The 21238-nt window shown below is 47.7% G+C and overlaps 3 protein-coding genes and 6 non-coding genes across 9 annotated transcripts in view; 1 reads left to right on the top strand and 8 right to left on the bottom strand.

The window, feature by feature from the left end:
- LOC120947640 (protein PAT1 homolog 1-like) overlaps positions 1-6242 on the top strand; it is a 29751-nt gene extending 23509 nt beyond the window's left edge. The window contains exon 4 of the mRNA XM_040363135.2: positions 3265-6242. The gene's annotated coding sequence lies outside the window, so the exon portion shown is untranslated. The remainder of the gene's footprint in view (positions 1-3264) is intronic.
- On the bottom strand, positions 3-3258 carry LOC120961478 (leucine-rich repeat protein SHOC-2-like). Its single transcript, XM_040385197.2, has 2 exons — positions 1396-3258; positions 3-1318 (listed from the first exon to the last, which is right to left on the bottom strand). The coding sequence occupies exons 1-2, from the start codon at positions 1601-1603 to the stop codon at positions 3-5; spliced, it is 1524 nt and encodes a 507-aa protein (XP_040241131.2). The 5' UTR covers positions 1604-3258.
- Positions 2081-2153, bottom strand: Trnav-aac (transfer RNA valine (anticodon AAC)). Its single transcript has one exon. It is a non-coding gene; the product is annotated as a tRNA-Val (tRNA).
- A 282-nt stretch (positions 6243-6524) lies between the features above and the next one.
- LOC120951297 (uncharacterized) lies at positions 6525-16221 on the bottom strand. The gene is made up of 2 exons (XM_040369928.2): positions 15024-16221; positions 6525-8549 (listed from the first exon to the last, which is right to left on the bottom strand). Exons 1-2 carry the CDS (start codon positions 15069-15071, stop codon positions 6855-6857), a joined length of 1743 nt encoding a protein of 580 aa, XP_040225862.2. The 5' UTR covers positions 15072-16221; the 3' UTR covers positions 6525-6854.
- A 2053-nt stretch (positions 16222-18274) lies between these two features.
- On the bottom strand, positions 18275-18403 carry Trnay-gua (transfer RNA tyrosine (anticodon GUA)). Its single transcript has 2 exons — positions 18367-18403; positions 18275-18310 (listed from the first exon to the last, which is right to left on the bottom strand). It is a non-coding gene; the product is annotated as a tRNA-Tyr (tRNA).
- Positions 18404-18484: 81 nt separating this feature from the next.
- On the bottom strand, positions 18485-18625 carry Trnay-gua (transfer RNA tyrosine (anticodon GUA)). Its single transcript has 2 exons — positions 18589-18625; positions 18485-18520 (listed from the first exon to the last, which is right to left on the bottom strand). It is a non-coding gene; the product is annotated as a tRNA-Tyr (tRNA).
- Positions 18626-18877: 252 nt separating this feature from the next.
- Trnay-gua (transfer RNA tyrosine (anticodon GUA)) lies at positions 18878-19023 on the bottom strand. The gene is made up of 2 exons: positions 18987-19023; positions 18878-18913 (listed from the first exon to the last, which is right to left on the bottom strand). It is a non-coding gene; the product is annotated as a tRNA-Tyr (tRNA).
- Positions 19024-19283: 260 nt separating this feature from the next.
- Trnay-gua (transfer RNA tyrosine (anticodon GUA)) lies at positions 19284-19408 on the bottom strand. Its single transcript has 2 exons — positions 19372-19408; positions 19284-19319 (listed from the first exon to the last, which is right to left on the bottom strand). It is a non-coding gene; the product is annotated as a tRNA-Tyr (tRNA).
- Positions 19409-19636: 228 nt separating this feature from the next.
- On the bottom strand, positions 19637-19771 carry Trnay-gua (transfer RNA tyrosine (anticodon GUA)). Its single transcript has 2 exons — positions 19735-19771; positions 19637-19672 (listed from the first exon to the last, which is right to left on the bottom strand). It is a non-coding gene; the product is annotated as a tRNA-Tyr (tRNA).
- Positions 19772-21238: the final 1467 nt, after the last annotated feature.

Below are 21238 nucleotides of genomic sequence, written 5' to 3'. Positions count from 1 at the left end.
TTTTATTCTACACAGCAAATGACACGCCCCGATGGGAGCTTGTGCGTGGAGTTTGTGGCGCAGTTAATCCCAGGCATGGCCGCATCAACGGCCAGCTTAAACTCCGCTATGTACTGCTGCCACTGGCGGATGGTGTTGCAGTGCAGGGGATTTTGGACGGCAAACGCACGCCGCAGCTTGGGAAAGAGCTTGAACAGATCGGGCAACCGGGTGAGCCCATTGAGGGCGACTACCAGTGTGGTAAGCTTCGGCAGATCCCACCGTGCGTACTCCAGTTGGGTGAGCTGATTGTTGGACAGGTCCAGCTGTTCCAAGTTTGGGAGCGATGTACGACCCTGTCCCGTTACGATCACGTTGGTTAGCCGGTTGGCAGCGAGGTTGATGCGCTGTAGCTTGGTCCACCCGTCTAGGCGGCGCAGATCGACCACGGTTAGCAGATTGTTGGGCAGTACCAGGGTGGTCAGATTGGGCAGGGTTTGTATGCCGATCGGTATGCGGGTGAGGTTGTTGTTGTCGAAGTAGATCTCGATCGCGTTCGGCAGGTTCCAGCGCGTTACATCCAGCTCGGCGAGCTGATTGCTTACGAGCTGAATGTACATTACCCGGGGCAGCGAGAGGGGACGTCCTTCGATGCGCTGGATCCGATTAGAGCCCAGGTCAAGGTACGTAAGTCGTCGCAGGGGTAGAAAGAAGGCCCCGTCGATCGTTTCGAGCAGGTTGTTGGCGAGTGTCAGATCGGTTAGCGGGACGAAGAGGTTCTCATTTTGACTTGGGATGAGCTGTGTGATCTTGTTGTTGCCACACATCAGAATAGACAGCTTTAGACAGTTGGCCAGTGGATCGAGACTGACAGACTCCAAGGCTCCGTTCTCTATGGCGAGAGTGGCCAGCTGGCGTAGATTGGTCAGCGCACTCGGCATGGAGCGGATGTTCGATTGCTTGATGCTAAGCGTGGTGAGTCGATTGTTCGGTGCAGCCACAGCGACCGCTTGCAGTGGTGGAGCCTTCCGCAAGGTGAGATCGGTGAGTGCGGAAACGGGCGGAATGCGTAGAATGCGTTCGCGGTAGTTCTCGTAGACGACTTCCTGCACAAACTCCGAGATGAGTTGGAGTAGAACACCGTCGGGGTAGGGGGTGATGAGTAGCTTCACATCGATCTGAAACACTTGCGGGAGATCGCGCCCGGAGGTGCGCAAGCGTTGCAGTCCGTCGGCCGAAAGGTTGAGCTTATCGTAGACACATTTGGCTCCCTGCAGCTGGCAAGGCTGTGGGGCCGATTGAACGATCGCTGGTCCGTTTGTCCAGAGCCAGAGGTTTACTGGAAGAAGAGGAGCGTTAGAGAGAGAGAGTGAAAATATCCTTTTCGTGGAACTGATTTGGGGGAATTTCTTCTACCTAATGTTAGCAATAACGAGATGGTCCATTCGCGATTCACTTCCATGATGGTTATTTCCCCAAACGAACGTCCAGAATGAGCTCGATTGTGGGGCTTTCGGGTGGGTTGTATCTGTTTTTTGGGGGCTTCATGATATGCCAGCAGTGTCATTATAAATGAATTACCATAGCTTGAGTGTAGATTGTTGAACAGGGTGAAGGATTCCATTACAGGAGCGCTCCAAAACGATAAAGTAATCAACAAACAGCATAATTTGTTTTGCCAATTTATTTTGCCCGAGCAGGTATAATAAGAGCGTGAGTTGATGAGTTTCTAGTAAGTTCTGGAGTTTAATACATTACTTTGAAGTTTTTGAATAAGCTTGTAACGCAGGTTGCATACGTTTGGGGGGGCAACTGTGTTAGGGAGCCTTTAGATCCGCCTACTAGCTATGCAATATGCGCAGCAAAGCTGTTACAATTCTGGTTTGTTGGATCTAGTAGTCCTTTGGAGATGGCGCTTTTCACCATTTGCTGTGACGATTTTAATTATTTTAATGAATCATTCAAAAAAAAGCATCATTAACAGCAGTTGTTTGAGATGTTATTTTGATGATCACATAGAATCGGGTTTGTGAGACGAAAGAGTAGAAAGTGTATAAAGAAGAGAAGAACAAGTATAACACAAAGTGAAAAAAAGTAATCTTGTTTCCGCCCGGGATCGAACCGGGGGCCTTCCGCGTGTTAGGCGGATGTGATAACCACTACACCACGGAAACAGATGCTTCGGGAGGCAGTAGCCATTGCAACCAGTGCAGCATGCGCTACAGTTTCCAATTACAATGCACAGCTTCATTTCTACGCAGTGTCGCTTTCTCTATCTGGGTTCGCCTTGCGGGGGAAAAACAAGAAAAGCGAAATGAAAAACGAGAGCGAATAAAAACGGAGAAAAAAGACAGCGTATCTTTGCTCTAATAATATAAATCACCAAAAGCACACGCGTGTCTGTGGTGGGGAGGCGAGATTGGTGGGGGGGCGTGTCGTGTTTCGTGAAAGTATTTTTAGTGCCACCGGTGGTCCGGTCCTGCTGCAACGTGGGGTTTTGGATCACCCGGGCCAATAGGTTGAATTTTGTCGCAACGCAAAACCGGTCAGCCCGATGATCGTGGTGGTGTTGGTGGTGGTGGTAATGGTACACTGCACAACGGGTACTGAAACATGCTTTAAAAGAGAAGTCCGGGAGAGAGAAAAAAGGTGTGTGGAGAAGTCAAAACCCCAAATCCCTCCCATCCTTCGGTTTGGTAGGGCATGAGGAAACGCCGAAAAGCAGGGAGAGATATATCTCTGAAGGGATTTAGTTGGTACGTGTGTGTGTTTGTGTGCATCTGTTTTTACCACACCGTGTTGACGGTGTTGAAAAGCGATAAATTTAAAGCTCAGCAGCAGCACTGCAGCAGAGCAGAGAGCAGCACACAAAACAATAACATAAAAATGAGACTCATGTTGTTTACGTGGTTTGAGCGGTTTTATTCCTCCCCTTAGGCTGTTTTTTGTCACCGAACAATTTTGGGCGTTTTGTTGTTTTGTTGGGATAGATCATGATGGTGTTATGATGTGCGATATTGAACGTGAAACAACCGCATTAAAACGGACATAAACACACCGGTGCGGAGCTGAAGACGCCTAAAAGTATGCAGCGTTATTTTTTGTATCACAACAAACGCCTAACAGTAGGCAATTTGCAGCATTAAGCACACTTGTACACGCGCTCTCGGACACGTGCAACGTGTGTTGATAGGAATGGATTTCTTTGCATGATTTTGTAAGCAAGTTTATTAAATTATATTTCTCGTTTTTTTCTCTTTTTCTCTCTCTCTCTCTCTACCACAGCTCATCCATCCACTGGGAGGGGGCGGAGAAAAGTTTGCAAACGTTGGGGAATAAATCAGTTCTTCAAAGAAAGTTTGCGCGCCGTGGTCGGTTCTCGGTTCGGTTCGAACTCGCTCTCGGTGTGTGTGTGTTTGCGCGAGTAAAGCAGAAAACTTTCCACCGGCTGGGCCGCGCGTTAGTGTGCTCGTTACGAATCCGGTACGTGTGTGGACACACAGATCCATCATCAGGCGATGAATTTTCCAAAAGTTTTTCCTCGCTCGCTGCTTGCTGCTGGTTGCTGGTACCTTGTCACAGATTGTTTTTTTTTTCTCTCTTCTACTATTCATTGCCATTGAATGTCGGATCAATAATTGCACTTGTAAATCACGGTTGCGGATTAAACAGCCAAACCTCTTTAGACGATAGCGACAGATAGCGAAAATGCATAAAGAAATCATAACGATGCCGGTACTTCGTAACGCAAATTCATTGGAAGAGAATGGAAGAAAGATAATTTTAATAAAAGTAAGCAATACACTACGTAAAAGACGAAGATTCTTAGCAAAATAAAAAACTTTATAAACATTCAATAAGTGTAGGTTGTAGATGAAAGGGAAAACGGAAACAATACTATCTCTCCACTGGTTCCGTTCAATCGTCAATCACAAAAAAAATGTACAAATTAACACAACTGGTTAAATATAATTATTGCAAAATAAAAGTAAAAATCTTACCAAAATCATTCAGTACACTTTCGCCGAAATACGAAAAGATGAGAAAAAGTCGTGTTAAAAAAATAGATTGTAATACCAGGCTGTTACTTTTTCGATTTAAAATAGAAAATTTCAACATGCTCCTGTTACTTTTTGGCACGTACGTTTTGCGAACGGGACTCAAATTTCCATTCCAAAACAATCTTAAAATAAAATAAATAAAAAAACACACACACACAAATACAGTCGCCGCCCATTGTTGGTTCAACCGTACACAGACACACCGAATTCGGGCGTTCCTGCTAGTTCCGTTCCGTTCTGTGCGCCCCTTCCCTTTTGGCCTTCTGACGAGGAATGACCTTTCGGAAGACATCATGAGAAACGATCAAATCGCCGTTTCCCAGCCGTCCCAGTCGTCGCCGTACAAGAATCTCGTTCGGTCACATTCCAACATTGGGTTTGATGGGAGGGGGAAGGTGTAGGAGGTTGCATTTCTGCACCGCACTGCACTGCAACAACCCCAGGATCGCGCACACGCTCTGCTGGGTCGTGATTCATACATAAACGGGAATGTTCTCCACGATGCTGCCGGGCGCGCCATAAAGCCCGAAAAAAAAGGTGAAACTCGGATGACTCGGCGCAAGGGGACCCCTCACCTCACCACAGATTAATGCCAACAAGCGAACAGCGGATCACATTCCAATCCTTCTTCACCTTTTGTATATGTGATATGTATTAAAACAAAAGAAAATAAAGTAGAGTTTAACGTTAATTTTCGCACTTTAGTGTAAGTGAGTTTGTATTATCATTGTTATTATTATAATCATTTTAATCTTCTCTTTCTTTTCGCCTCCTCTCTGGCCTTCCTAATACAATTCTAATACTAGCGACTGGTGCTTTTCTTATAAACATAGACAGAATCATAATCACACTCCCATTTTTCATGATACCCCCCACAAAAAAGGGACAAAAGAGGTGTGAAGGAGCGCGCAGGGTTCTTCATTCTCCTCCTATTCGGAGTATTTATTGGATTAGCTCCTAAACAGGTTTCCTCTCTCGATTCTCGTCGTCGTCACCCTTTTCACAACTGAGATGAGAAGATCAAGCAACCGCGCTGGGGATCATTGCACACCATAGCAACGGAGCCTACACCATCACCACCACCACCACCAAGCGCCTTACTAAGATCGATCAAAACCCATTCTACTCGCTTTGCTGCACGTTTCCTCTTCTTCTCGGGGGTTCTTCTCCCATCGGTAGCCGTCGCACCCAGCAATTGCTGTACCGGGCAGCTTCCCGATAATTATCCTTTCCCTGCTGAGGTGGGGAAGGCCCACAACACACCAACTTGATCCCTCTATTAGGCAATCCTTCGGGTTTTTACTCCCGACCCGCTTCTTCCATTTTTTTTTCTTCCAATTTTCCTTTTTCACACAAATCACGGATAGTGGTGGTTGTTGTTAATGGCTCTCTCTCTCTCTCTCTCTCTCTCACTCTCTCTCTCTCTGTGCGTGTTGTTCGTTAATCTCTTCAGAAGCGGCGAGAAGCAGTAATTACTGTTACTGCGTGTGCTGTTTGTTGTTTGCTGTGATTTCTGTCCTAACCCTTTCCCACGTGTTGAGTATAGTGTCCCACTTTTTCCGCGCGTGTTTGTTTTCTTTTCTTTTTACGGAAGATTAAATAACAAGAAGAAAAACAGAAGGAATTGAGGCAAGGAGCGTTTAACGTAACCACACACAGCAAACAAAACGGACCTTAATTAAAGCTGCTTGGTGGTGGTGGTGGTGGTGGCGTTGTTTGTTGTCTACAGCCTACTGTGTGTGTTCTCCTGGCAACCCAACATCATCTCCCTTCTCTCTCTCACTCTCTCTCTTTTGTTTCTATATGGCCCCAAGCTCCTCCTGCTCGCAATCCTTCTATCACGACTCTTGATGGTGGCGGCGGCTTGTGTCGATAATAAAGGTTAAAAGGATGACTTACGAATTAGTAAAACAAAACGTATTTACACACACACACCCGAATTGAAGCGAAAGCGCACTTGTCGTCTGCGTGAGATCTACTTTCCCTCTTGTGTTTGTCGATATAAATATATATTCTGCATGCTGCTCGTGTTGCTGTTTCCTCCTTATAGCACGCACTCTGGTTCTTCTATCTATGCTGGTATCATTCTTACAGTTGCTATTTGATTAAACCCCTCGACTCCTTAAAAACTAAGCACTTAACAACGCCACACTGGTAAGAGTTAATTAAAGCAGGAATTCTAAACCAATAAAAAACAAACAACTAAAAAACACGCGCACGCTGGTACTACGATATATCACAAAAGAAAATCATATGTAAAAAAGAAATCCTTCGTTCCTCCTCCCATTTAGCTAGTTTACGTTAAAGGTTCCCCACTAATGGCACCAACTGCACCCATTTTACACTGGCCAGTGACAACCACCCTTGACTCGGCTTGTCCTCCGGAGATATCTAATATTGCCGCATTGTGACATAAATACGGGGAGAGAGAGAGGCACAGAGAGAGAATGAAAGAGACAGTTGGGAGATTATGGCCACATTCCATTCAAAAGATCTTCCACACACACACTCCACAGGGTTTTCCAGGGGTTCTCATAGTTGGCAATTGGACTCTATGGTACCCGTTTTGAACAGGCTCCTTGGAAATTCCTATTGGAATTGTCAAACAAGGGTGCTATACATACAGTCCAACTCCCCTTTACATTAGAACTCCTGGAAAACCCTGTAAAACTGCACAAAATGGAAGAGAAGGAGTGACCACTCTCGCTCTGCTGCTGCTCTCTCTCTCTCTGTGTCTCCCTCGGAACCCCTCTAATATATGCCTCTGGTGGACGGAATCTGATCCCGACGGTTGTTCCGCGACGCACTCGCAGCTCACTCGCAAATCTTCAGCGTAGCACAGCGCCGCTCCAGCTCCTCGTTGAAGGAGTTGTCGAATGTTTCGTCGTCGATCCACGTCTCGACCGTGCTGGCGCTGGTACGGCGGGAGGAGCAGCGGGTCGACCGCCACACCACGTCCGTGTCGATCTCGTAGTGCTTGCTGTTCAGGTTCTCCCAGACGTCCGTCTGCACCTGGAACGCTGGCCGGTATTGCTGCTGCTGCAGCTGCTGATGAGGCGGGGGAGTCGTCTGGGCGTTGACTCCGGCCGCGGCAAGCCGCGCGAGATGTGCCGGCGAGTACTCGAACGGGTTCCAGTGGGTGCGCATCGGCTGGTAGGACGGTAGGGAGGTTTGCTGCTGCGACTGGTGCTGCTGTTGCTGGTGCGGGATCTCCACGAACGTGTGCGTCAGCGGTGCTTTGCTGAGTTCGCCGCGCACCGGGCTCGGCTTGGCGGACGAATCCCACGGGCTTTTGGACACCTTGTCCCAGCCCGTCCCACTCGGCCGGATGTTGTAGTTCTTCCACGGATCGACAAAGTCCTCACTCTTCGCCAGATGGAACGGGGACGGGCAGCAGGACGAAGCGCTCGGCGGGCTACTGGCGGCACCGTGCTCTCCTCCCCCTCCACCGTCCGTCAGCTGGTCGATCAGGTAGCGCTTGGTGCGGTCGTACTTGACCTTCTCGAAGAGCAGTGCCGCCGCCGTCTCCGCCACCGTCAGCCGCTCCATCACCGACGGCGTCTGTTCGGCCGCCGCCGCCGCCGGGTCTTGCTCCTCCACCATCGTCGAGAGGGTCGTTTCCTGCTCCAAGCGGGTCTCTCTCCTGCCGAGAGCGGATGTCCCAGTGGCGGATGTCAGTACCAGCTCTTCCTCTTGCCTCCAGTGCCCGTTGGCATCGTTGCCTCTTATCACCATATCGTCGTCATCGCATCCCTCGATGTGGTTGTAGTTGCTGCGCCGATGTTTACTCGCGGACAGGAACAGTGGCTTGGCAATGTCGAGCGTACCACCCTCCCCATCCCCGGACCGCATTAGACTCTTGCTGATCTTGTCCAACTTCGCTCCGATCAGCCGACTGCTGCTGTTGTTGCTCGCCAGTGTCATCGAGTCAGCCGCCGTCACCGTTTCACGCCGTTCGCCTCCAACGCCTTCACTACGATGGTGGTTTCCGCCTTCCACGATCGAGGGAGTGCTTCCGAGCGTACTTTCCTGCATTGTCCGCCCACCGCCATCGCCACCCTCCAGTGCCAACGGTCCGTCAAACGTCTTGGAGCGCAATCGGAAGCATTTGCGCAGGTTCACGTTCTTGTTGGCGGTGATGTTGGTGCGCTTCTTCGGCAGGTTCTTCATGCTTCGGCTCAGCTTGTAGTTGTTCTGCGTCTCGGGGATGGGCGGTGGCGATGGGTTCGAGGAGGACCGTTCCTCCCCGAGGGGATAGAACGCACCGTGCGCGTCCGGGGCCATGCGTGTTTCTGCGGCCATCCAGCCCTCGACGGCGCCATCGTCCACGACGGTTCCGTCCCGCGGCTGCACCTTGCACCGGGTCGGCGTGCAGTTCTTGTGCAGCACGTACTTGGCCGTCGTGATGCGATTGTTCAACCCGTGGCCATTGTTGGTCGGTGACTGGTCGGCCCCACCGCTGCTGCCGTTCGTCGCCGAGACCGGATTGAAGGACAGTTTGCGAATTATCTGTGAAAGAGAAAGAGCGAATAGATCTCGTTAATTGAGGTTAGTAACAAATAAATCAAACTACGCCAATTGCTACAATCTCATACTCTCATCCACCTTAACAACACAACCTGCCTGTCTGATCCCTTGCAAAGAGAGACAAACAAAAAGTGGACAAACAAATCGCGAAGAACCACGACGACAGTCGCCCGAGAGAAGCCGTTTCGTGAAAAGTCATTTATTTCGACACGAGGCTGGGGCTTTAATCTCGGCCTTGTATTGCCCTTCCCGAATCGTTTTGAGCCGTTTTGAAAAGCCTGGCTTTACTGGTCGGTCGGACACGGTGGGAGACGAGATGGTTCCTGGGAAAAGATTGTTCGCGAGGTAACCTGTTGCTGTTACGGTGTTAGTGTCCAGCTGTCGAATTTGAGTGCGGCTACAAGCGCAATAACTGGCGAAGAAGAAGTATCGCGCCGGCCGTGGCCGTAGTTCCCAAGGATCTCGATTCCCACACCGGATCCGGTTGGAGTGTTTTCAACTTCTTCTTCTTCTTCTTCATCTTGATGCCACCAGCATACAACGGGAATGTCAGATTTGCTCTTCTTGCGGCTCCTCCCCATTGCGATCCTCTCCCGAACGAACATTCTTACTTTGTTTCCTTCATGTTTATGATGTGTGCGATGCTTCCCTTTCCCTCCCAAAAAGGAAGTGGAAACAAGATCCCCGAAAAAAGGGAACAACACAAAACGAAGAAGACGGGGATGTTGTTGTTGATGTTTTTCGGCCGTTTCAACAGCGATGTCTTGCATCCGCTCTGCTCCTTGAGGAGGTGAATCCTTGTAGGAACAGGAACAAACAAAGCACACCCAAACACGGGAAGGGAAGTTGAGACTGAGACGAATAATATTATTATTACACGCGCCCGAACAGTGAAAAAAAAGGCGCAAAAGAAAGGCAAGAACCACCGAAAAAAAGCATAATCACTCTTTGCCCATCTTTTGCGACGAGGAGGCCTTCTTTCCCGCGGTCGAAGAAACAGGCGACGACGACGACCACGACCGGCGACAACAATCTACACCTCTCCCGCTTCCTGCGTACTTCCAGGTGGTTCGTCGTTTCGGTAATTGTTGCCGTTTTTAAAAGGCGCCCCCTCCCCCCCACCCGTAGACGGACGCCATCATCATTGTCGCCGCAGTAAAACGACCAAGGGGAACTGGCGGCAGCGGTGGGTACGTGCTGTGAATTTATGCAACAGTTTGCAATCAAAGCAAATGCACCAGCGCATCAACAATTACACAGGGCCCCCGTTGCAGTGGAATAAATGTTTGACCAATTGTGTTTTATGGGGCAAGTTTAATTTAAACAAGAGTTTTGGTACTTTCAAGAAGCTCTAGTAACCCGCCATCAGAAAACTAAACGGAGAGTTTTGAAGCGTTTGGTTTTGCAAATGACGTACCATCATCCGGTTCGAAGGACCAAAAGTATTCGCCACTTTTGCATACTTGCAGGCGTAGTTGGCTAATAGCAAAGGCAAGTTAAAAAATAAACACCTCATGCAACTAGGGAACAAGAGTTGGACAGGAGGAGCCCCAAAAAGCTCAAAGTAATGCTACCCCACCCTTTCATCAGCCGCGTGGGAAAGAAAGACCTGAAAGAAAACAGACCGGCGACGCCTGCGGACGCCGATCGGTCCCGATAAGGACGGAAGAAAGGGCATCTGGTGTTTTGTGCTGGTTGGTTCTAGATGCAATTTGATCTTTTTTCCCCCGTAAACAGCAGCACCCTGCAAGAGTGCAGTGTATGCAAAGAGCTCCCGAAACGTTTCCCTCTTCTCTCCCGTAGTTGGGGTGCTCTGTTGCGCTTCCGAGTGGAAATGGCAACAACTCCAAACAAGGCGAAGGACCTGGTCTGACGGAACGGTGGGATGCCCATTAGCATCTTCCCCTCTCCACCGGTTCCAGTGGAGAGAAGGAACGAGTCTCAATCTCAGCCCACGGTTGTTCCGTGTTCTCGTGAGTGTGTGAGTGTGTAGCAGGACAAGAAATCCGGTTTCGGTGATGGTCCTGTCCTGGCCCAGCAACCTGCCAGCGTACGTTCACATGAGAACTTCACTCCCTTCTCTCTCTCTCTTTCGCTTTTGCCACTGATTCTTAATGTCCGATTATGCCGATGCCGTGTTTTATGTTGATGCTAATGCAGCGGAAGGTTTGGGCAGTCATCATGTTTATGATGCACGATCACGACGGCGATGAGAATGATGATGATGATGATGTTGCACTTCAGCATGGGAAAAGTTGTTCAATGTTGTATCTTTCTTCGCTCACTCGCCTGCTTGGTTGTTGCGTTGCTTGGTTGCCAGCTGACTGTTGTTGGTGTAGGGTGGTTCTCGCTTCGAGTAAGCCGACAGCAGCAGCAGCAGGACGAAGCCGTGCCACACAAAACGGAGGCAAAGCGCTAGATAAAGGTAAAGCCAACATTTATTTACCATTATGCAAGCAACAAGGGAGCGAAGAAAAGTTTTCCAAAGCGCGAACAATAATTGTTATTGTGTGCTGGCGCTGGCTGTTGTGAAGCGGAGGAGCGCCTTGTTTTTCCCACAAGTTGTGAATGAAGACATCTTGAAAGGAGAGCTCAAACATATACACACACCCAACAGAACTCCAATTAACTTTTGCTTCATCGCCTTGATGGGGGTCTGCTGGCAACGCTGTTAGGGCGCTGGAGCGCATGTTGCTGGTAGTTAAGAAGAGCAGACAGAAGAGCTTCCCAGCAGCGTCTTTTCATTCAAAAAGGGACTCCTTCCGTCCCTCCCGAGTGCGGCAGGATAGCGTGGGAAAGATAATATTTATCCGCTTTTTCATCAAACACACATACACAGCCCCGACACACAGACACTTTCCCCCATCGGTATCACCAGCCGCCACCACGAATGAAGCACAGGATAATCATCTTCTCCGGTGAGTCACGAAAGTGATTTTTTGGGGAAAGGGAATGGAAGTTTAGGCCGGGGCGGTTTCCGCGTCGTTTTATTCCACCTTTTTTTGTTGTTGGTGAGCGACTGAGCCTGACTCACCATCAATCGGCACTTGACGTGTTTCGACGTGTTTCTGGACTCGACTGAAGACTTTTCGGCAAAACGGATCCAAATATTAGCACAGCCAACTCAGACCTAAACATCCTAACACACCGAAACCGACTTGCTGCCAAAAGTTGGCGGTCGCCTAGCAGTCGGGAGTCGGGGAGGAGGAGCAAAGGCAGAGTGCAATTAACCGGTGGATGGATGATGAAGGTTGCATGAAGAGTTGCAGGAAACGATCGCAAACAAACCACGCAAAAAAGGGGTCTGTGCATTGCGAAATGGGTTTTTGAAAATCCGTTTTTTTAGAGCAAGACTCCTTTTTTCTAGAGAACTGCCCTGTTCCGCTGCCCCAGAAAAAAAGGATTCCTTTTCTGTGAATGAACAGAACGAACTGGGGGCTGCTGTATGTGGTTCCACCGTCTCGGTTTACCCAATCGGTTTAAGAAAGCGAGGGACGGCTCTCCCGCGTTGCCGTCCCCTTTTTTCTAAAAATCGATAGGCAAGGCACGCAACTATAACTCTTTCCTTTATTTTTTGTGCGTGTTCCATCTTTCTTACGTGTCGTGCCGAATGTTCGGCCTAAAGTTGATTTCCACAACGCTAATCTTGCAAAACATTCCCGGCTTTTTGCTTCCTTTCCTTCGCTCCTCGTGGCGTACCCAATTTGACACACACACAACGCAAAAGTAACTCCCTCGTTTAAGTTGCCTTCCAGGAAAATGGGGATCTTATGGCATATCTATCCGAGCCGATGGGAAAAGGGATTAGATATCGCCAATAAAAGGGAACGATACGGTAATTCTTCTCCAGTTGATTTCCCTGTTTGAAATCAAGCATTCAAAATCCATATTCCCGGAAGAAAGGGGATGAGATGAGGTGAGGTTTTGCGATATAAGAAGAGCAATAGGAGGAAGAAGCGGGACACCAATTTCTTTTCTTGGATATCAAAATAAAAGAATTGAGCTACACAAACTTAATTACTAGGTTGTGATACGGTCTGTTTGTGGTCAAAGTTAACATCCATCCCCTCCGTGTCATAAGCGAGCAAAAAAGAAGACGCATTCCGGCGTTTTGACTATTTGCAATTGTTGCTGCTCCGTCCGTCCGTCCGTGATCGATCGACCCGTGTGCTATTCTCCAACAACTACAGCGGACATACAGCCGTACCAGCACCCGAAACACCGAAACACCCTGTGCGGCGAAGGATGAGTCTTTGTTAAATATTTGATGATGCCTCAGCTCATGCAGAGTAGCAACACTGCCCACCATGCTGCCACAAAGTGTGTATGTGTGGAGCGCTTCACTTTTCACTTCACTCCGATGAGGGGGAGGGATGGAGGTTGGGTTGGGCAGAGAAACGAAACGGAAGGCGTTGTGAAAATGCATTCAATGTCATTGTCGATGGAATTTCCCAACCCGCGCACCCAAGGGTGTGGGCTGTTCTGATTCCAAGCGCCATCGTCATCATCGTCCCAGCGATGGAACAGAGTGTGACGAACTGTTGCGCGTCTGGTTGGATGCACTTGCTGCTGCCGGTTGTGCTAATGCAATAAAGTTTCAAACTTCCGGGGAGTTTTGCTGTGGATGCAAATCAAGCGGGGGGGGGGGGGGGGGGGAGTTGCCGTGTACAGGGAGGAAGATGGGCAGTTGCGCAGAGAGGACCGCTGGACAGGGCTTACAATTGCTATTGTGATGTACTTATCTCATCGTTCATATCAAACGTTCGATGGGGGGGGGGCGTTTCTAGAGCTGGTGAGGAATTGATGCGCCGATATGAATTCGCTTGAACAGCGTAGTAGGTAAACGCAGGCACTTTACAGCGAACACCGGACGTGATATCAAACCCAAATCAGATCTGATAAAAAACCGAACTATACAGAATTAAACAAGAGCTTCACTTTAATGTGGATTTTATCAGTAAAAGAAGAGCTCGTTTGTTTCTTCCGCGAAGCTCTCTCTAACGTGTGTTGTGAATTGTGGTTGGCGGTTTTGTATCCACTCTCCTAACTGGATCAATAGCTAACGTGCGATTGAGATGACTCTGTACAACACTTCCTTCCTTCTACGTCGCATAAATACTTCGTCTTTCATTCCAGTCGCTTCCCCATCATCGGGAATTTCCATCAAATTTCTCCAAATTTAAGCACACTCTCGTCACCGTTTTCCCTGAACGATTCATCTAAATGACATGCCACGGTGCTGTTGCTCTTCCCCCTTATTCCCACCGGAGGAGATAAGATTCGGTAGTGTTCTGGGAGAGAGGCAAAAGCCAGCCACATTCCCACCATGAAACAGAGGGGTTGGGTACAGGCCGAGCTGGTGAAAAAAAAAGGAAAACAAATATCCCCGAGCTTAAATTCAATTTCACATGCCGCAGCAGCGAGGGGGAAGAGCAACAACCATAGGCTACCGTTTTGCTATACAACCCACACACCGACTTCTCACATACAGAAAAAACCCCTTCTGGTGTGTGAGAAAGTGTCCCAAGCGTTGACATCCTGATGTCGATCATTACCAGAGCTCTATCCAGCGTTGTCCACAGAATCCCACAGCCATCACCACACATTGACGACCCCTATATCGAATTGAGGGATGCGAGACGTGCGTGGATTGGCTCACGACGACCCCTTGGCTTGACAATCTCGCTCCGGGACATCGAATCCCTAAATAATAAGCCCTAAGCCCAGCCAGCAGCATGCCGGGCACGAGGAATCGACTGTGAGAGCGTTTAGTGTGAGTGTTTTTTATGCTATTTGGCTTTGGTTTGGTAGGAAGCAGGTGCCCCTTGTCCCTTGATGTGTTTTTTGTTGTTGTTGTCTCTCTCCTTCTCCTCTTCCTTCTTCCTTCCCAATCCCACGAGCGCACGCGGTCGATCGTTGGCGTGGGAAAGTTGGAAAAAATCGTGCCCCAGAACGTCCCTTCCATCCATCATCTCTGCGTGGCGTGGCGCACACGACGGAGACAAAAGAGAGAGAGGAAGTGGAAGTGGAAGAAGAGAGGATACGATTTTCGGGGATTCCTTCCGCAGCGAGCAGTGGCAGCTGTCTTTTAAAATTTGATGCTGAACTGCTTTGAGATGTGTTTCGTCCTTTTTTCGGGGCTTCGTCTGGGAAAGCAGCATCTTCGTCCGTCCGACAGCGGTAACTGTGGAACAGCTGTAGAACGGACGACGAATCCAGGCCAGTGCCAGTACGATTACTAATTTAATCCAGTTTTGCCGGGTCAAAGGGAAGACAAAAACCCCGGATATGCGTGGCGCACCGGATCCTAACCTGATTTGCCTGCTCTGCTACGCTTCAGAGCTCGTCTAAAACAATGAGAAGTAATGCTATTTATTTCGCCAGCGAAGATGGAAAGCTGTGTGTCACCCGTGCGTTCTTTTCCCCTTCCCAAGACAACATTCTAGTTTTACGTACCTTCGCGCAGCATTTTTTCGTTTGCTTCAGTAGATGCGACATGGTCATCGTCGTCCTCCGGGGCGTGAGGCGTTGTGGACGTTCAATTCAATTCCCCCAGTGCGCCTGGGACTTTTCTTGGCGAGACTTCTTTCTACTCACGATACAACAGACCACTTGTTTCGTTTTTCTTTTCTTCGATCGTATTTGATTTGATTTCGATTCCCGACTCCCCGATCGTTAGATAGATAGAGACGACACACTCACACACACACACTCGTTCTCGTGCACCAAATGGCTCTTCTGTTGCTGCTAGAACAGAAACTATTCACGTCGAATGGAATTAAATAGCGAAACACGGTGGCACTTTGAGCGACAGCATATGGCACCGCCACCCGGGAGATGGCATAAATGGACACTTTCGGTCGGTATTTACACACCCCACAGCACACACACACATAGAGACACCAATACACCCTCCCACGCCACTGCTCTTACAGTGCGCTAAAAAATCCAATCAGCCCTTAATGAGACAAATTTAATTTCACTTCCATTTTCCGTTGGCGAACTGACGCCAATTCACGCACTGCTCTGTCGCTCTCTCTCTCTTTCCCTCTTCACTTTTACAGGACACAACACTTCACCAGCCACAGCACGAATGTTTGTGTGCTTTGTCGACGTCCACACACGACTCGTACGTTACACACTAATGATCGATTAAAGCACAATTTCCCTTCCACGTGTACTATCGCTTCTTCTTCTTTTTTGCAGTCGATTCAACACAACAACACTCGTTAGTGGGAGAATGCACAATCAATCCCGCACGCAATCCTTCAACTGGGAAAAGGACGCGCGTTGTACGATATGACCACCAACACAGTACGCAGCACAACATACACCTGCATGCATGCTCGACGATGGTTTCAAGCGTTGTCCGACGGGTTGGCGTTGTACCAGTTTGTACGCAAAGCGCTCCAGCGTCCGCGGGCCAAGTGACGAGCCTCTGTGTGCGTCGGCATTGCGAAGCGACCGACGAATCTGGTCGGCCGACCGGAGCCCGAAACGTACGCATCCTACTCTCGCACGGTGCGCGACCGTATAGAGCTATCCTTATTGCGCGCTTTGCCAGATGGGTTCATCGCTCGTTCATCCGGGACTGATTCATTTCGGAGGGGAATCATTCATTCAAGCGGTAGTTGGGTAGCGGTACATGAAATAAAATTTTGTGTAATTTGCAAGAATTTAACTAAAATGAAATAAACAGATCTAATGTAGCATTCAGAGAAGTTGTGCATGTTTTTATGAGTCATGCTTGGAAAACTACAGAATATCATTAGGCATTTAAATTAATTTCCTTTGCACCACTTTTTAAATAATTTGGTTTGAAAAATTTCCACTTTTTAAGAATTCAAAAATCTTTTCCACCTTTGGAAAACTACAGAATATCATTAGGCATTTAAATTAATTTCCTTTGCAGAACTTTTTCAATAATTTGGTTTGAAAAAACTCCACTTTTTAAGAATTCAAAAATCTTTTCCACCTTTTAAGAATTCAAAATCCACGAAAATGAAGCAGTCTGTCGATCCCTGGTTCCAGAACGTATCAATATGCACTTGATTTGATTTTTCCTTCCGTTGAGCCCGTTCTCTTATCCACACACCACCGATGGTCCCCGATGAACTCTCCAAGCAGCTCGGTTTCCCCTTACAAAAAGCCCGAATCGAAGCATGCTCGTCGCATGAACACCAACAAGCACCGAAGCCACCATCAGGTCCCTTCTCCTCATGCCGGGTCATTAGTGAATGAAACAACAAAAAGAAAACCCGGGTAAGGGGAAAACGCGATGGGCTTGTTTACTGCCCCTGCGTAACCATGGCTGCCGGGTGTGTTCCCACGCTTCGGTCGGCCCAACAGTGACGTAAGCCATAATACCAAAACAAACGCGTCGCTCTCTTTCTCTCCGCTCATCATTCCCTCTTTTTCTTTCTCCCTCTCTCTCCCTCGCCGTTTTACGCCGTCCGATTTGATGAACGCCAGCCACAGCGCCTTATCAAGCAAATGCGTACGAACCGGGCGCATACATACGAAAGTGCACTTAGTGACTGACTTCCGTTCCCGTGGTGGGGTCTCCTCCTCCTCCTCCGTTGCTGCTGTTACTTCTTCTTGTCCGCAGGGGTTTCATACGGTTTTCTTTTAATTTTTCCCACTTCCGATGGTCAGCACAGTGTGAACACGGTTGAACCTTCCACGCTCTGCGTTGATTCCTCTTACTCATACGCATCTCCATCGTAGAGCGCGAAGAAGCCACTTGAACGCGCCGAAGGAGCCACGGATTCGGGTGACTCTGCTGCTGCACTGCTGCATCGAAGAAGTCATTCTTGCCGCTCTTTTTTTTCTCTCTTTATCGTTTGTATTTCAACGTAGCTCGCGATACGGTGATCCCCCGGACAACCCCGGCTCTCTGTTGTTGCTGCTGCTGCTGGTCCACCCCAAATGCCCTTATTATTATCATTACGAATGCAAAGCCCAACGGACGGGCGGATGGGGGAAGGGGAAGGAAGAAAAGGAAGCACAAAGTGAAGCAATATCGAATCGATCGAGGTGTCTCGGAGCAAAAAAAAGCATAAGGGGCTCTTTTTTGAGTTGCAACGACCCTGATCCGGGCAGGTGGTAGGTGAGTTGCTGCTGCAGGGCTGTGGGAGCGCACAAGGGAGTTTTGTGTTTCACCACACGCTTTCCCACGATGCTTATCGAGCGTGCATGTGCATATGTATGTGTGTGTGTGAGTATATGTGTTGTACACCTTGTGTTTGTATCTTGAGCGTTTTCTTTGACCGTCTGCGAGTGTGCTTCCCAGTTTTTTTTCGGTTTCATTCTTCGATTGCTACTGCACCTATATATTCTTCTGTTACTGGGCTTGCGTTTTTTCATTTTCTGTTGCTGAAGGTTCCAAACTTTTTTTTTCATCCTTTAAATGTTGTACTTCTCACACTCCCTCCTCCACGCGATCGCGTTCCTGGCGCGCTGCGCGTTTGCACTGAAGGAAAGGGAAAATGCAACTGGTGCGAGTAATGATCGTGGCTGGTCGGAAACGAGTTCGATCAAATTGCAATATTGACAAAAATTATCACCTTCCTTAGATGAATGGAACACCATTTTCACACACTTTTCGATGGGAGCTTAATATATGGCCCTCAGAATGTGTTGTTGCGAGTACGCCAATAAAAAACTGTCTTTCGAAATAATTGACGCAGCAAAAAGCGATTCTACACTCCTTCGAACCGGATTTGAACCAGTGACCTATGGATTTCTATTCAGATGCACTTTGAGATGCATTGTAACAGATGATCGACCCTCAACCTCGCTACAGTCCACCGCTCTACCAACTGAGCTATCGAAGGTGTTGAACAAGCATAAATGTACATCAGAGTTCAAACATACAAACAATCAAAAGTTGTAAAAATGCATACAAAAAAACGGCATCCTTCGAACCGGATTTGAACCAGTGACCTATGGATTTCTTTTACAACTCTTGGAGGTTTGATCAAGTGTTTGAACGACTTGAAAGCAACCCTCCGAATTTTCTCTACAGTCCACCGCTCTACCAACTGAGCTATCGAAGGCTTCGAGGCTTGTTTTCGAAAGTTGCCAATAAAAATCAACACAAAACACTCACTTTGCTACCTCAGGTTTGTGATTATTACTCAAAAGTAGAGTGAAACGTACTCAAGAGACGAGTGGTCACTTACACCGGTACCCGACGATCAAGAGCGCACAGCGGGGAGGCTTAATCGCGAGTCAATTGCTCAGTAAAGTCGAGCAAAACAAAACATTTGATAGGACGTACTGCAAGCAAAATAATCTCCCAAACTTGCTCCTTCGAACCGGATTTGAACCAGTGACCTATGGATTTCTATTGGTTGCAGGTGATCGTCAGATGCACTTTGCGATGCATTGTAACAGTTGATCGACCTCTAAAACTCGCTACAGTCCACCGCTCTACCAACTGAGCTATCGAAGGATAAGTAAACAGCAATGTAATTGTCAAAAAGACGTTTTGTTGAGATGCATTCAATTCTCTTTGAACCTCTAATTTTAGATCCTATTATTCATTACGATTAAGGAATAATTAAGGTGACAATATCCATCCCTTTTAAAGAATATTTAGTTCATGATTAACTCCTTTCAGCTTCGTCTATCGATCGATTTGTGACAAACGAACCTTTTCCATCAGATCTAAGATTAATATAAAACTATCTGCTGTAAAAAATGTTTCCACACTCCTTCGAACCGGATTTGAACCAGTGACCTATGGATTTCTTCAATGATCGGAGCTTTGATCACATGATCGCACTTCTCCTAACTTTCTCTACAGTCCACCGCTCTACCAACTGAGCTATCGAAGGCTTCGAGGCTTGTTTTCCAAAGTTGCATAGAAATACAAACACAAAACATTCACTTTTCCACCTCCATTTCGTACTCAAAAGTAGAGTGAAACGCACTCAAGAGATAGTAACGCGTGGCCACTTCCACGGGTACCTGAAGATCAAATGCGCATAGTGGGGAGGCTTAATCGCGTGGAAAAAGTGAGCAAAATAAAACATTTGATAGGAGGAATGCAAGCAAAATAATCTTCCTTCGAACCGGATTTGAACCAGTGACCTATGGATTTCTATTGGATGCAGGTGATCGTCAGATGCACATTTCTAAGTTGACCAACTACTTAAACTTTCTACAGTCCACCGCTCTACCAACTGAGCTATCGAAGGTGATATGAGCAAAATGAGGTTAACTGAACAAAGAGCATGGTACACTCTAGTATGGATTAAACAAAAACATTTAAACATTATTGGAAACATTGATTGTACACTTTGACGCAATTCGTAAAAATTCGTAACATTAAATTTTAAAATGGTAACATAAAAAAAGATCTTTCACCATTCCTTCGAACCGGATTTGAACCAGTGACCTATGGATTACTGAAACACACATGCTGATGGAGTGGAGACGGGTGGAGAGCTGAGAAACTTTGCATTGAGAAAGTAGGAGGAGTGAAAAGTGTGCATTGTTTGCAATTACAACACAAAAGCTTTCTCGCACTGACTACTGTACTCAACCCAACAAACCTCAACACACCCGTAAACACAACTACTCAACGTGCAGCGATGAAACAACTTCTACAGTCCACCGCTCTACCAACTGAGCTATCGAAGGCTTCGAAAGCTCACCTATAGTTGCACCAATAAAAAGCCCTACCGAACTGGAACGCGCCTCCACAAAACAATAGCAGAGAGAGAGAGAGAGAGAGTGAGAGAACAAAACCAATAGGAGAGGGAATTCACCCATGTGTCATGGAGCAGCGGTTGCTGTTTGTTGCTATAAATAAAAAGTGAAAGTAAAAGAAGGTCCAAATGGAATGGGGTGGGGGAGCATGCGCTTGGCCTCTCTTTCGATTTTTAAAGATTAAGATCACTCCACTAAGTAAACGAATGTTTAAAAACATTGAATCATGATTAAAAATGAATTAAAAACGCCAATGTCGGCCCTTTGAGCCGGATCGAATCCCATATCTCGTTGGATTGATCGATCGGCGCGAGAGTCCCCAAATTCCCAATCATTCATCAATGCTGTGTGCTTGCTTAACTTCTCGATATCAAAAGTCGCGCCCCAAACCTTCGTACTTGGCAGTCCAGTCCTTCCACACCACAATAATCATCAACCTTCATTATTCGTATTAAAGTACCATTTCCAAAGCTAAAATCCACCACCAATTGGCACAAAATGTATAAAGCAGCGCAGGAAAAACAGATTGAGCAGCGAACGAAGTGGAGATAATTGTGTAGCTTCTCGTGCTAATTGTCTGTCTTCCTCTTTGGATTGCACACGTATTCGCAAGGACGAACAGGAAACAGAGCTGCTGCTGCTGTCCCACCATCAACCATTCCTGAGATAGCTGTAAATGAGTCGATCGTCGCTTTCTCTTCCGGGCTTTCACACTGCCTGCCTGCCTGCCTGGCTGTGTGTGCGATTGCTTGCTGCTAAATCGCGACCAACAGAGAGATTACCTCGAGCCGAGGACGATTCGGTACAAAAACTAAAATCCCCCCAAAAAACCCATTATCGACAAAGTAGACGAAAAAAACGGAGTAAGAAATTATCCCTCAGCGCATTATGATCACGATCGCTTCCTGTGCCATAAACACGCTTTCTTTCCCACGAGAACAACAACATCGTCT

Source organism: Anopheles coluzzii, chromosome 2 (genome assembly GCF_943734685.1).
Source record: "Anopheles coluzzii chromosome 2, AcolN3, whole genome shotgun sequence".
In the NCBI taxonomy this organism is placed as follows: Eukaryota; Metazoa; Arthropoda; class Insecta; order Diptera; family Culicidae; genus Anopheles; species Anopheles coluzzii.
This window is presented reverse-complemented; position numbering and strand designations above follow the sequence as displayed.